Here is a 14,790-nt window from a genome sequence, read left to right as displayed (position 1 = left end):
GATTCCCAGCCCAGTGCACAGCCGACTTCCCAAAGTGTGCTTAGAGTCACTTTTATTTTAGGTTCAAAATTGGAATCTGATCAACTCAACATTTGGAAGGAGACTAAAGTGGTACAGCTGAGGTTTTAAAAAGATGTGTTGAGGTATCAATCCCAGCAGTACATTAATCATATATAATTTGTAAAAGAGCTTTAAAAAGTCCCCACAATACTGGAACTGAGAGTTGAAGGTTACATTGCTCAATTCCTAATGTACATATCAATTGAAAAGATTTTGAGGAGCTTGTTAATTAAGGAGCACGTTAGTGTTTCCCAGCATGCAATGGTGGTGGTTTTGGGTTTTTTCCCCCAAGTCTGCTTAATCTATGCAACTGGGTATAGTATTGACCAAGATGTCATTAAGGATGCAAGGGAGGAAACTCAGATTAGATATTGTCAGCTGGGTGCCAAGAAATTGTAGGCTCTGTAATGAGATGTCTTGAACAAGCCCAGAAAAATGAAATGGGGGGGATGTACTTTGTACAGCTTTAGTATATTGGAATTTATTAAGTTTAATTGATTGTTGAGGTAGGGCAGAAGCTATTCTGGAGATTTATAAGGCTGAACTGAAAGACTAAAGGTGCAATTCAGGAGCGAGTTGTGAACTAATACGATGGCAAGTTGCCCTGGGCACCGCCTGCTCACCCACACCTCCAGCGGCAACATCTGCCAAATGGGAAAACGTTCTCAAGTGCAACCCTTAATTTTGCTGCTGATGTGCTGTCTCCAGTGATCAAACAAGAAAACTAATCTTCAAAAAATGAATTTTAGCTTTTCAAAACAATTTTATTAGCAACTTGCCTCTTCAGGAGAGGAGCAAGAGCATCGCACTCTGGGGAAAGTCTGTCTCACTTTCATTCCAGTGTTAAATTTAATCATTTGGTGTTTTCTTCCTAATAGCTAATGACTAAACATCCCGCAAAGCGCCTTGGCTGTGGCCTTGAAGGTGAAAGAGACATCAGGGAACATGCTTTTTTCAGGAGAATTGACTGGGAAAAACTGGAAAACCGAGAGATTCAGCCACCTTTCAAACCTAAAGTGGTGAGTGAGATGCCAAGTACTTCCCTCGCTAAATGTGTCTGCCGTCATGCTTTCCTGCGGGGTGAGATTAATGCTGGCTTGATGGCGCTGCAAATCTGGGACACTTGTAAAATAAGACAATTTGATTATAGCAGACCAGTCTGTAAATCTGCTAATGGTTTGGCACCCTGTAGAGTAACCCAGTGTACTTTGTCCCTTGCAAAAAAGTCTCTCAGTGGTTTGAGTCTCGACTTCAACAGTCATGCACTGCAGGAGAATTTGAAAACAGGGAAAACTGACATATTGACATCAGCCACTGGAGACATGTAATAAATGCAGTTCCTGACTGTCTCCTCTGAACAGCATCTAAAGTCAGTGATCAAAGGTATCTGAATTACTGAGCTGAATTTCCTCCATGGTGGGCTACACAGCACAAGGCATTCGTATTCCCCATCCTCAAGTGACAGAACCTGCATCTGCCGAGTTTGCAAGAATAATCCCTGATTTATTTTTTATTTTTATTACTGGTTTACACACATGTATCTGTAGGAATATTTTAGAAATCCAAACAAGTGAAAGATGTCATTACCATGAGAACTGTTTGCATAATAGAATTTGAAGAGCTGTATTTGTTGATACAGAATTTCTTACAGCGTGTACTGTGCTTTATTGACAGGCAAAGAAAAGTATTTGCACACAAGAACACAAGCTTTCAGGAACAGCTGTAAATCGTTATGTCCTAACATTCAATCTTTCTTCTCTAGCACTTTTTTTATTTCAACTGAGATGTATAGTTGGCTGTAGCACTGCAAGTAGAGGATCACTGATTGGTGTGTACGCTTGATTTATGTACCAGGACAGACATGCTAGTGTGGTATCACAAACTAATGAACAGAGGGAGGCCACTACCCGGTGGCAGAATATATTCCTCTTTTTTTGCATACAAATGATTTTTTCACATCACCAGGAGGAGAGTTGCATGCTGAGGAGAGTGTTTTGGGCTAGGGGAAATACCTTTTTCATATGGTGTGGATTTTGCATGCAGGGAAGGGTGTAAGTAAGTAAAGCACACGCGTGGTGCTGCCAACTATGCCCGGCTGGTCCCCAAGCTGTCTGTCCGAAGGGGAGCTGCACCTCCTTATAGCATATTTTATGGAAGATTTTTGTCGCATGCTTCCTGAGTCAAATTTAAAGCTGATCATAAAAAAAATCTACCTTCATGTCTGTAAGTTTTATTAGCTCAGCAACTGAGTGCTTAGACTCTCCTTGAAGTTAAAAGTAACACCAGCATGAAGGTACTAAAAGGTTGAAGTGTGGTCTGGTTCCATCATAGCACGTTTCGTGGCAGATCCTGGCTCCTGTTTAGAGCAGCTGTGCTTTATCTCTGTGGTTATCATGACCTGTTTTCATTATACAGACTGCTATTAAAATACACCAAGGCATATTCACATGGAGCCTAACTTTCCCAGACGAAAATAATTTAAAATCCAAGTCTGATATTTACATACCTTATGTATAACTCATTTATTGTGATTGCTGATTCTATTTATATTGATTCTACAAAGCAAAAAAGACATGACCCTTAATCTGTTTGAAGATACGGATGTATTTATAGGCTTTGTTGGGTGTGGGGGCTTTTTCAAAAAACCTTTGTAGGTACATCTTCTCTAGGAAGCGTGTTGCTGCAGGAATAATCCTGCTGCTTTTGCACACAGGCATGGTTCTCACTCGAACACGGAGCTGCAGATTTTAGGTCAGCAGTTGGTTGGTTTAAATAATGTGTTCCCTTCCAGACTGACATTTCACAGGTTATGGGCATAGACTGATTATTTGGCAAGAAGGACATTTTACTTGTATTTGTAAGGTTAGGAGTTCGAGTCCTAGATTCTCAGTTCTGCTTTAATACTGCATTAACACTCACAATAGCAATGCTACTCTTTAATGTGAAGACAAATACGTAATTGAAGATGCAAATTTATTGATAAATTATTATATTCACACTCAAATTTCACATGAGTTATTTCTTACCCTCTACTAGTATAAGCAATAGTGAGAGTCCTAATGGAGTCAGGGACTTCGGTTTCAATACACAGCTTGTTTGAATACCTTCCACTTGCTGAAAGAAAGAAGAAGGAAAAAAGAAAAATAAAAGAAGAAAGCATAATTTTGTGGAAGGATGATGCATATCTATAGAACATCTTTTTAGCAAAAGTCTTCCCTGTATAAATAGCCCTTTTGTTGCTGCTCTGAGTTGAGTACTGCCTCTAAATAAATTTGACTGTTAATTTGGGGATACACCAACTTTCATTCCAATGATGCAGAGTTTTCCCCTTGTCAAAGTTCAGCTGTGTCCATTCTTGTTCTCCAGAGATTCTGTACCAAAATGCATTGGCTTCAGTGGGCACCAGGGTATTCGGTGAGTGCAGAACCCCGGGTGAAAAAAGCAGACTACCATTAGCCTTTAACCCGTTGAAGTGTTCCTCTGCTTGTGTTCTTCCAAGACTGAACAAGTGTCCTTCTGTGAGCATTGCGGTCCAGTACCTGAGCATGCGTTTTTCATCCGAAATATAAACCAAGTTGTGCCCGAGGCAGCAAAAGTTCTTTGCAGCTCGGATCGGATGGCGTGTCCCAGTCCAGGACGTGCCGGGTGCTTTGCAAGAAGATTGGAAACTGTGACTGAGCTCTTTTCAGCATAGCTGAACACCTCACCCTCAAATTCCCTTAATGGGCCCCTCTTCAGCTGGTTTCTACTATAAATGTACAGCTTTATTCATGTTGCATTAGTTCAGAAAAATCAATGTTTAATATTGGTCTATTGTATGAGCCATATTCTACCCTTTCCAAGTTATCCTCTGAATCTGAAGATAATAGCGTAATGTTATCCTGTAAATCCATAGGTAGATATATTGTAGGGATGGATAGAGAGGAGATGGTCAGGGACAACGGGAAGAAACATTCAGCACCTTTATCGTACAACCACGCTTTGTTCAAAGATCTCTTACAGCAGATAGTTTTGAGATAAGCAGATTTACCAGTTTCCTTTAGACCTCTCCACAATATTCAACGCCTAGTTTTCCTCAAATATGCATATTTTCTTGCACCCAAGCTAATTTTGTTCTGGTCCCACCTTTATCCTTTTTAACTTGCCTCTAATCATACTTCCCTGCCTTTCAAGTGTTTTCTGCATTACTTAAAACTATCCTTTCCGCAAACCTGATTTCTTTTGTTTTCTGTTCTGACTGAGTTGTGTTCAGCATGTAGCTATATATAACCCTTCTTCTCAGCTGGGCTTCACAAGATGACATGTCTCTTCTCGTAGACAAAAAAAGGAGGAAACCTGTGGTAGCACGTTTTGTAATGAGGACTTGTTCCCAGGATGCAGCCCCTGCCCCAGCTCCCTCCTGCAGTCCCCAGGACTGGAGCTTTGTTGTCGTTTATGAATTTACGAGAGTTTATAGGCTGTACAATGAAGAGTCAAGGGATATAAATGAATTACATTAAGCTTTCTGCAGATCATGAAGGAAACAGACTAATATGAAAATTTAATTTTGCATCATAAAGGTTTTAAAAAGAATGAAATGACTTGACAGATAAAGTATCTCTTGCCAATACATGTCCGTAAAAATATTTTCCTTTTCCTTTTTTATCCCAGTAATTCTGAATATTTAAGCCTCTTTACGTTGTCATCTCATGCTGATGGATGGAAACTTTTCTGACTCTGTTTTTCATCAAAATTCATCTATTAAAACTTCTCTGTTTGCCTAGGATTTTTTTGTTAAAAATATCTGAAAAGAAAATTTTTTCTTAACTACTCATAAGAAATGAGGGGAAGTCTTGCATGTGTCCTGAAAAATCTGCAAAAAGCTGGAGCTGCCAATGTATTGCTGATTTTTTTCAGCCTTTTTTCTGTTTTTCTTTCTTTCTTGCAGTGTGGCAAAGGTGCCGAAAACTTCGATAAGTTCTTTACACGAGGACAGCCGGTGTTAACACCTCCGGATCAGCTGGTCATTGCTAACATAGACCAAACAGATTTTGAAGGGTTCTCTTACGTCAACCCCCAGTTCGTACACCCCCTTTTGCAAAATGTAGCATGAAACAGCAAAACAGGAACAAATCCCGCAGTGGGGAACGGTCCTTAACCCTACAATTTTTAGGCTTTTGCCTTGTTGATTCCATTTGGGCCTGGAAATTGTAGGGTTAGAAAGTGTAAGATGGGGGAAGGGCCACTTATTCAGGATTTTGGCTTTGCAACAGCGATGTTGTCTTAATGGGAGATAAATTAGTGTACGGTGCCCACTTATTCTTCTAGAAGTCACCACTGACTCGTCTAAACTTACCCATTTTTTGGTACGTTATATATTTTTGTAACTTCCCTCTGTCCTTTTGCTCCCTTTTCCACTCTGCTGTGTTAGAAATAATCTAGCACACGGTCTGAAAAAAACCCCAACCTCGAATATTTAGTCCTTTGGTGCAGATGCTGGGAGGTAGGAGCACTCGGTCCCGAGGGACCGCTCCTCCCCGCTCTGCCCAGTGACTTCGGGGAGATCAGCAGCACAAGAGACCGAAACGGCGGCGGCACCGGGGAGGAGACGCATTGCAAAAAAATGGTTGAAAGTAGTTGTGTCGAAAATATGACAGAAACAAGTTGGGAGTGGGTGGGAGGGGGGGACAAAATCAAGTTAGACCCTGAGGCTTTGTGAACCAATCCTGTAATCGACACCGAGTTTAAACACACTTCAGTGGTGGCCAGATCTCTAGGATCTTTGCTAAGTAGCATGTGATAAACTCAAGGGTGAAATTTTGTCTTTAATAATAATAATAATAGTAATAATAATTTTAATAATATTTTTGTGAATTTTAATCTCCATGAGATTATTCTGTGATCCAGGGTGCCATTGTTTGTTCAGTTAATTTAATTTACACCATTCCTCAAGTTTACTGTTAGCCTGTTCTAATACCAATATTTTACTATGAAATTTGTTAACCTGGAATGTAAAACAGAACTGTAATCCCTTCAATCTTATTTACATGTGTCTATTTATGGTCTGCAGTATAAAGCAGTAAATCAAAGAAAGCATTATGTATACTAAATTAACAAAAAATGCAGCCCCAAGTGACTTCCTGATTTCTCCAGAATAACTCATGAAAATCAAGTGAGATTTAGTCATAAAATAATCAGTTTTAATTCAGAAAACTTTGGGCTGTAGAATAATCAAGCCTGAAAGAAGCAGCACCTAAAACTTGTTTTATTGATAGAATGGAATTTAATACACTTTGCATATGCTTCATGCAATGAATTTTGCATGTTTAGTAATAACTCTTAATAATAAGGGTTAATAATAAGCAGATCTATATTATTGACATAATCGTATCAAGCATAAAGAGTATTATAAAAATTTTATAAAACAAATTGTGCTTTATTTGTGAAGGTTCTTGTTCTGAATGACATCATTTAGATTTAGCTAAATGTTTTATTGCTGTTGTTTTGGTTTTTACTTTAGGTTTTGGATATTGTTAATGGCTTAGGGTATAATCTCTTTTTTTAAAAGTAGATCTACTTTTAAACAATAATTGCTACCTGCAGGTTTTATACAAGGTTCAATTAGGCTTTCATTTCATATCTGCTTATTACTTACAGAGAAGGAAATAGACTTTATTTGCAATGATGAACACTGTAATTAATGCAATCTTCTCCTCTCCTATCACTTAGATAAAAAATTTTGATATTTCCTCTAACGACTTACCAGAAGATATTAATTCAAATATCAGTAAATATTTTTTGTGCATATTTCGGTTTTGTTACAGCATGTAAAATAGTAGTCGGTGCATTTTCCTTTTTTTTTTTCCCTTCTGCCTTGTTACCGTTAGCAGCCATAGGCACTTTTTGTCTGTCAGATGTGCATGACGATGCCAGAAGCATGATGTCTCTGTTGCTGCATGCAGACTGATTACAATTTTTCCAGCATGTAAACATATTCAAAAAGTAAGTTATTTGCCATAAAAAAACTTAAATTTATACTAGACTATGTAACTGGGGGGGGGGGGGGGGGAATCTACTTGCTAATCATCTTTTGACAAGAAAACATGGAACCTGTGCCAAAGAGTCTGTTAGAAAGAGCCAGTCCTGCAAACTGGTGGCCAGGTGGATGGGTTTGACTTACGGGGGTGACCTATGGTGGAGTGGGACAGGTTTTGAGTGAAACACGGTTGGATGTGAACGGCAACTGTGTTGCGCTTCTGCACACGTGGTGCCCTCAGAAGCCGTATTTTTGGTGCCTAGGACACGTGATTTGCAACACTCCAGAAGTTTGACTTTTGCCCAGTCGTAGTCCTTTTGCAGCCCCAGCTCTAAGCAAGGAGCATCTCCCCCGGCTAAGAGTGAGCAGGTTTTAATGAATCAACTGGACCGTTTGCAGGCACGGGAAAACACACGGCTAACAAGGGGCACTGACCAACTAACAAGAACTGGGACTGTTGCCTAAAAAAACAGAACTCAAAATTTTAAAAATGTTTTAGGAGTAAAATTTTTAAACCATTTTATGTCAAGTATGTCATCAGCCGAGTCTGAGAGTTCATTTTCTTCTTTGTATGTTATATACTTTAACAATTATGATATTCACCATGAAGCATGTAGACTAGTGCAGCATTCATGACTACTTATGTTTTTCTAAATATTATTAGCCTGCCATAGTTTAGGAAAATCTGAGTATCATACTGCAGAAGATAATAGATTCAACAGATTACTGCGGCTCAGATTTTGAATAATTAAGGGGCTCTCAAGTAAGTCACTCTGCCGAGAGGCGGCATTACATGTGTTTTAAGAATGTGAAGTGAAAAAGAGACTTTTGGAAAAGGAAAATACAGGGAGAAATACCAGTGCACAGGGTTTTGAAGCAAGAAAAGCAGTAGAGGGGGAGAACGGAACCAAGCCGGCAACAGGGAGGAGATCCCACAGGTAGACGTTCCCAAGCAGTTCGGGTTTTCCTGATGAAATATGAATTGTACAGAGAAGTCCCATTGCGGGCAGTTGTTGCTGGCACAGCTGTGACAGTCGGTGATGTTCACACCAGAACACGGCATTAAAGAGCTGGTCCAACATCTGGACAGAGCCGCTCATTTTCTGGCTTCTTCTCATAACCAGTTTTTTAGGCACTTGCATTTTTTCCCCAGTTTTTCTGATGTAGTAGCAGAAATTCCTCTTTAACGTTGTTACCTCAAGTTCCTGGGCTTGCCACATCTCGTGTCGTCTTCTGTAGGTGTCTGTAATGCTTACAAAAAGGTACTGTGAACTCATGGATCCTGCAGGAACAAGACAGGGTTGTATAAAGCAGGGATTGAATGTTTGTGTTACTCCTCACTGCTCTGCCTAATGCACTTGCACGTGAACGCTCACGGTTGGACCAGCCCTTTAATGAGAACTCCAGGTGGCTTGCTTATCATCCAGAAATTTATAATGGCAAGTAAAACCTTAACTATCCAGCAAGCTTTTTCCTATCTTTTTAAATACAGATGTTATTTATATATTTTTCACAAGATTTGGTTTTCTGAAGAACATGTATCAACACAGGGAGAGGCATTAGAACTGCTTTTCTTTCACTTGTGTTCAATAGCAGCCGTAACCTGAACACCCACGTTATCACAAAGGTTTCTAAACGTCAAATTGAAAATTATAATACACTGAAGCTGGGGTGAAAGCTTTGGGAGCTGTGTTTCTGTCCCACATGTGCTCGAGTCCCAAGGGGCACAGGTCTGCCACCTAAAACTTCCAAGTTGTTTTCAGGGATTAAATTGAACTTAACTGGCTCCTAGGCAAATTTCTTCATTATATGGGCATCTGGGTGTTTTTATCCACCTTCAGGTCGCTTCAGCAGGGTGGTGGGTTTCCAGGACAGCGACTTCGCCCACCGGCCAGTCTCGGTGCTCTTAGCAAGGATTGCACATATGTGAGAAGGAGAGAGCACGTTCCCATAACAAAATACTCCCCCTTAATCCAATTTAGAGGAGAAATGCAATTTAGCTTTCTGATCCTTCATTCTTTCCAGAAATACAATTGAATTTCCTTTTACAAACTGAAGAAAGTTCTTCTGGAAACCAGCTGTTAGTTTAAAAGACACTCATCATATCTAAATGCTGCTGGCCTTTGAAAGCCATCCTGTCTTTTGGGGTGAATTCAGTTGAATAATGTCACGCTCTTGTAAAATTAATAAGGTCAAGTGAGACAGGAACTTGTCTTCTAGCCGGAAAGATGACGTGTCCAAGGGCCGGCATTGAGCGGTACCACTTGCCAAGTCTGTTTTCTCAGTTGGTGAATTCGGACGCAATCCCTGTTAAATGCCATAGGAGACACAAGCAGTTAGCAGAGAGGGAAGATCCTCCTTATTAAACAAAACACAGCCTTGGGAATAATAATAATAATCCAATAATCAAGCTTTAGTATGAGTAGAAAACATTTTTACAGTATTGAGTTTACAGTGGGCTTTTGGACCTGCCACAAAACTTCTGGAAACATTTGATGTGATTTTCAGTTCTTTTAGTCATTAGCATAAATTACTGTACATAGGTTTTGTCTCTTTGCAAACCTGAGTATCAGCTGTAGGTGATGTGTTACCTCTGTGTTCTGTTGGGTAGGTAGGCACTGAGCTGCCAAGTAGTGAAAAAAGTAGACAAGCTAAAGCACTTTTTTCCTCAGCTCCACACTCTTAGATGGGATCTGAAATAGTTCAGTTGAAGAACTGAATAAGAATTGACTCCATAAACATGTATGATTTCCTACCAACCAGTAACTGTGCCAGTAACAATTGGTAATTAAATAGCCTTATAATGAATAATCATTATGCACTACAGCCCTCCTGTTCCTAGGAAACCTTGAGAGAGAGGGGGCAAGTTATTAACCTCTCTGCCTCAGTTACCTCATCTGTAAAATGGGGATAATAATACTTACTTACCTCACAGGGAGGTGTGAGGACTTCTCGGATAACGTTTCTAATACACTTTTAACCTGAAAAGAGTTGTGTAAGTATTATTATAATTTTTAATATTAAATCAGCTTATTCGATTCACATGGTATTGCTGGATATACGATCCTATTTCTACTTTTTTATAGAAGTTTAGTAATTCTGCTGAAACCATTTAAAACAAAATAAATCAGATCTGATATGTTTCTTACAGAATCTGGAGTCCAGCTTTTGTTAACTGGAGTCAGGGTGCAGTGGGGAGCGATGCTCGCTGACTGCGTAGGTCAGCTGCACTTACCTCTTTTCCAAATACTGAGATTTGTATGTGCAATTTAAAAATTCCATGTAAGTGGAAGTCTTGGCAGAACTGATTATTGTAGGGTGAGATTCCCTATGGGTAAATGAAGTCAGCACAGATGTTTTCTAGTAATGTTTATACTGACTCCTATTGAGGGAGAAGTGATATGCTTCATGCAGCTGGTCCATCCATGACAGGTTTATTCCACTGATGTTTTAATGTATTCCTGTGTCGTATATCTTCATGCTTTTCTTTTCCTTGTGTGTGACACCATAGTTCAAATTTAAAAGAAAACCACCCTAGAAGCTATGGTTTTTCTTCCACTGATGTCAGTTGCCCAAAAAAAAAAAAAAATCAGCAGTCTATAAATAATTTTAAACAGTGATGTGCAGAAAGAGTAGCAGCAGCACTGATAACCGGTCCCAGCCTGCTTCCATTGAAGCTCATTTCTCACTACGGGATACATTGGAAAGTCTACAGCTAATGTGACATTAATTTTATAATCATGAGCTGGTGACAGGAACATTTTAATAGAAAGCAAAATTACGTTTCTGATCTTTATAAACCTTTTCCTAAGAACTATTTGAATTGTATTATTTTCCTTCTGTTTGAACCCTGAGAGCTAATATTGCCAATGGCTCCGTCCTTCCAGAGGTTCGTGTGCTCCTGTCTTGGCCTTCCAAGGCATCCAGTGGAACCGCTACGTGCTTAGAGCTCGCTGTCTGCTTAGTTGCTTTACTGGAGCCAAGACTGTGGTATCCAGCATCTGGCAGCACTAAGCCTATAAGCCCCAATTCAGCAAAAATATTAAGTATATGCTTGTGCCTGTTGCTGTTCGGCAGAGCATGGACATTTGGGCTTACCTTTGAGCAGCTTCACATCCCATAGAAGTCAGTAGAGCTTGCACACTCGGATGCCTTGCTGACTTGGAGCAGGAAAAAATGTTCTTGCAGTGATAATACAAATTGAATCTGTGGCTTGTTCCCCACAAAGCCTTTCATTTATTCTCTCACGTGCTATTAAAATGAATGTAAGAAAAAGAATTTCAACAAAATGAAGCTCGTTGCCTCTTTTAAAAATGTGCATTTCCCGACACGTATATGGTTTTGCACGACTAAACAGAGCACACCTGAAAATTCTAAAATGATTGCATGTTACTTTAATGTTATCTTTTTTTAAACAAGGAGTAATCCCACCTTGAACTCATTCACATTTTATAATATTATTTTAAGACCCAAATTTTGTATTTATAAAGAGGAGAGCATTATTTATTTTCTTATCATTTATCTGCAAGATGCTACCAGAAAATTTGGAGAGGCCATTCATTTTTCAAAAAATCAAAAAAAAAAAATCTTTGGAAGTATAGTGGGCAAGACTGATGTATAAATTACAGCATCTTTTTTTTTCTTAATTCGCAATATCTTCAATCTTTGTTTGCATGAAATGCTTTTGTTAAATATTAATTGTAGTTTCAAAGCAAGTGTGTATGAATAAAAATACTGATCATTACTTTTGTGAGAGTTTGGTCTGCCTTTATGAAATTTCATTTCAAAATTGACTCCCCAAAGCCCAGAGGCTGCAGAGATTACAGTGTGATCAGCAGCAGAACTCGCCCAGATCCAGACCTCGATTCGCCATTCACACACAGAATTTTAACCTGGGCCCTTTTTTAATTCCTGTTAATAAATCAAGAGAAAAAGAGGCTTAAGTGGGGAAAAGATATACCTGGAAGAGGATTTCAGCACGCTGAGAGGTGAGCAGGCGGCTCTCTGAGGATGTGCCCTCCTTCTTAGCAGTTAGACCCCAAGAAAACTCAAAACTTTGCTTTTTCACACCCCTGTGTGCGTGAGTCCACTTCTTCCTGGGAAGAGGGTTTGCTTCATGGTGATTAATGCCACTCGGGGGCCCACCTTTGCCAGGAAATACTTGTTTTAGCACTCCTGGAGGAGAGGACACAACATCCCAGTCCCACCAGCCATACTCGCCTCGAGTCCAAGCACTTGCCTCCTTTAGGCCGACGTCGTTTTATTTTCAAAATTTGAAAGCGATGTACAAATATTGTGACAACTTGATAGACAGGTCCTTTTTCCGCTTGCTCTCAAATGTTTTGAATCTTACGCTAATTCAGTAATTGGGTTAGTTCAATTTGCAGAAAAGTCTGGCTGAGTTTGCCCAAAGGAATAGTTGAAATTCTTCTTTTTTTTCTACAGAGACGGTGTTTCCAGGCTGCTACATGCCACTTAGCCTTCATCTACTGTCCGCAGCTTCTCCTGAAGCCCATGGACAGGTCTCTTCTCAGGCCTGGAGAGCTTTCTGCAGAGCAAAAGAAGGAATTAGTGGAGACCTCGTTGCCCTGAACTGGTCTACGTGCAGGGTCGGTGCAAGAGGAAAGGGGTCGTCCAAGCTCAGTACTGCCAGACCTGCATCTCCCACCACCTTGGCTGCTTAGGCAGGGGCTGGGTGGGATTTCATTCCCAGCCACGGCCTTCAGGCTGGGCTCAGGAGTTGCGAGGGGAGCACTCGGCTCCCGAGAAATACATCCTTGGGATGTTTGGACCTGTCAAGGCTCCTAATACAGTAATGATCGTTATCGATCAATATGAATAATGCGTCCTTTAAACCTCTCAGAAATATTATCCCAAATGTTAACAAACTTTTTGCAGTCTCAATACCAGGCTCTTAAGGCAAAAAAAAAAACCCAAAAAACCCTCAGCCTTTCGTAGCTCATCTCTGCTCCGCTTGCCAACGAAGTGCCCAGATGGTGGGCACACACGTGTCCCACTCTCCGGCTGTGGCTCAACCAAACCACCGGCAGTACGGCAGCCGTTCACAGGGTCATCGGGTTTTTGGGTGAGACAACCTCATGAGATGAGAGTCTCTTAAAACCCTCCAGACTTGTCCCTGGGGAAAGGCAAGTCCGGCAGAGGTGTGCATGGGTGGAAAATTACTCCAGCCTGACCCGAATATCGGTAACGGGCATCTGAGGAGCTGGTGGTTTCGGAGCAAACTGGCTGCAGGTCGTTCTCCTCCTTTGCTGCCCCGGACAGGGGTAGAGAGGGACTCCTGGGTGAAAGGGAGGCAGCTTGTACAAACTGTGCATTTTTGTTTGATTTTTTCTAAGCAGGCAAGATTAGACTGGTGGTCCTTGGGAAAATTAAGAGTTAAAGGTTTCCACAGGAGAGGCTGAATCTTTCCATGCCGGCCGCATCCCATACAGGAGAGCATCTCTGTTGGGAACGCTTCCAGCGCCCAGCACTCTATAAATCACAGCAATTACTCGTGGCCACCGCCTGCAGCTGAAGGCACGTTGTCCCTCTCCCAGCCCCAACTTCTCTTTAGTTTTGGGTATTTGACTTAGAACTATCTCAGAATATTTTTACAGACCTGGTACATGAGTTGCAAATATAACCATCTCCTCTGAGAGCTGCTAGGGTAGCTAAAATGATGACTGCATTAATTACAGCAAGGTAATTATAACCCCACCTGCTTCGGCAAACGCAACTTTTGCCGCTTGGCCGAAAAAAACCCTGAGTAAGCCCTGGGGAGCCCTGGTAAAGCAGACAAATCAATGAGGGGCCCACATTGGAAAAGCTCTTGCCACATGTGGATGGCTTGTCCTCAAAGAGATGTTTTCCCCAAATGCATCTGTCACTTGTCACCTTCCTAAAGTGATGCTAAACCCAAACAAATGGGGATCTCACCAGGAGAACAGGCAGTGGCAAGTCTGGACCCACAGAGTTACCTGCAAGGGTTTCTTTTTTGCTTTTTTTTTCCCTGCTTGTCCCAAAGGAGGAGGTTGAAATGAGACAGATCTCATGGGAAATGAGTCAACGCTGTCTCCTTCTCAAGGGATTTGCCGCATTCGCTGCCAGGGTGACGGTGTCAGACACCAGCTGCCACTTCCAGTGTTCATTACTGGTCCCTGAGTCAGAGCCTGACATCCCACCTCAGGAGATGTTGCACAATCTGATGAAAGCGGGGAGGTGGAGGGGGGGAAATTCCAAAACCAATTTAAAGTGCAATACCTGAGTGAGAAAAAAAACAACCACCCCGCAATGGAAGTTTGCTTAGAAGTGTTTTAGATCTTATTCTCACCCAACAAGGCTGACAAAATCTCCCATCTCTCTCTGCCACAGCAGAGCCTGTGATTCACATGCTGGGAATGAATTTCCTTTTCCTCAGAGGACACAGACCCCCTCCCCATAGCACAAGGGCTGAGCTGGGAGCAAAAATTCAGCTGTTCCCCAAAGGCAACAGCAACGTGGCCGTTTCCTGGGCTGGTGATTCGGCTGTTAACATCACATAAAGTATTTGGCCCATGTGGCTGGATGTTGCAGCAGAAAACAACGGAGGGGCCTGACTCTGCCGCTCGGGAGCATGGGACGCACATGCTGTAGTTACTGGGGAGTATTGGGGTTACTGCAAATTTCCCATTAAAGCTGTTTTTGAAAGGAGCTGGGTTTTGGAAGGCTGAGTACAC

General features: G+C 41.2%; 1 protein-coding gene across 3 annotated transcripts in view; it reads left to right on the top strand.

Annotated features, from left to right (window-relative positions):
* Positions 1-11,819, top strand: part of PRKCA (protein kinase C alpha) — a 163,314-nt gene extending 151,495 nt beyond the window's left edge. For all 3 annotated transcript variants that reach the window (XM_069799344.1, XM_069799343.1, XM_069799342.1), the window contains 2 exons: positions 939-1,079; positions 4,988-11,819. In XM_069799344.1, the coding sequence (XP_069655445.1) occupies positions 939-1,079; positions 4,988-5,152 (306 nt within the window). In that variant the 3' untranslated portion in view covers positions 5,153-11,819. The remainder of the gene's footprint in view (positions 1-938; positions 1,080-4,987) is intronic.
* Positions 11,820-14,790: the final 2,971 nt, after the last annotated feature.

This window comes from Haliaeetus albicilla, chromosome 12 (genome assembly GCF_947461875.1).
Source record: "Haliaeetus albicilla chromosome 12, bHalAlb1.1, whole genome shotgun sequence".
NCBI lineage: Eukaryota > Metazoa > Chordata > Aves > Accipitriformes > Accipitridae > Haliaeetus > Haliaeetus albicilla.
The sequence above is the reverse complement of the archived record's forward strand: the minus strand, read 5'-3'. Positions and strand labels throughout refer to the sequence as shown.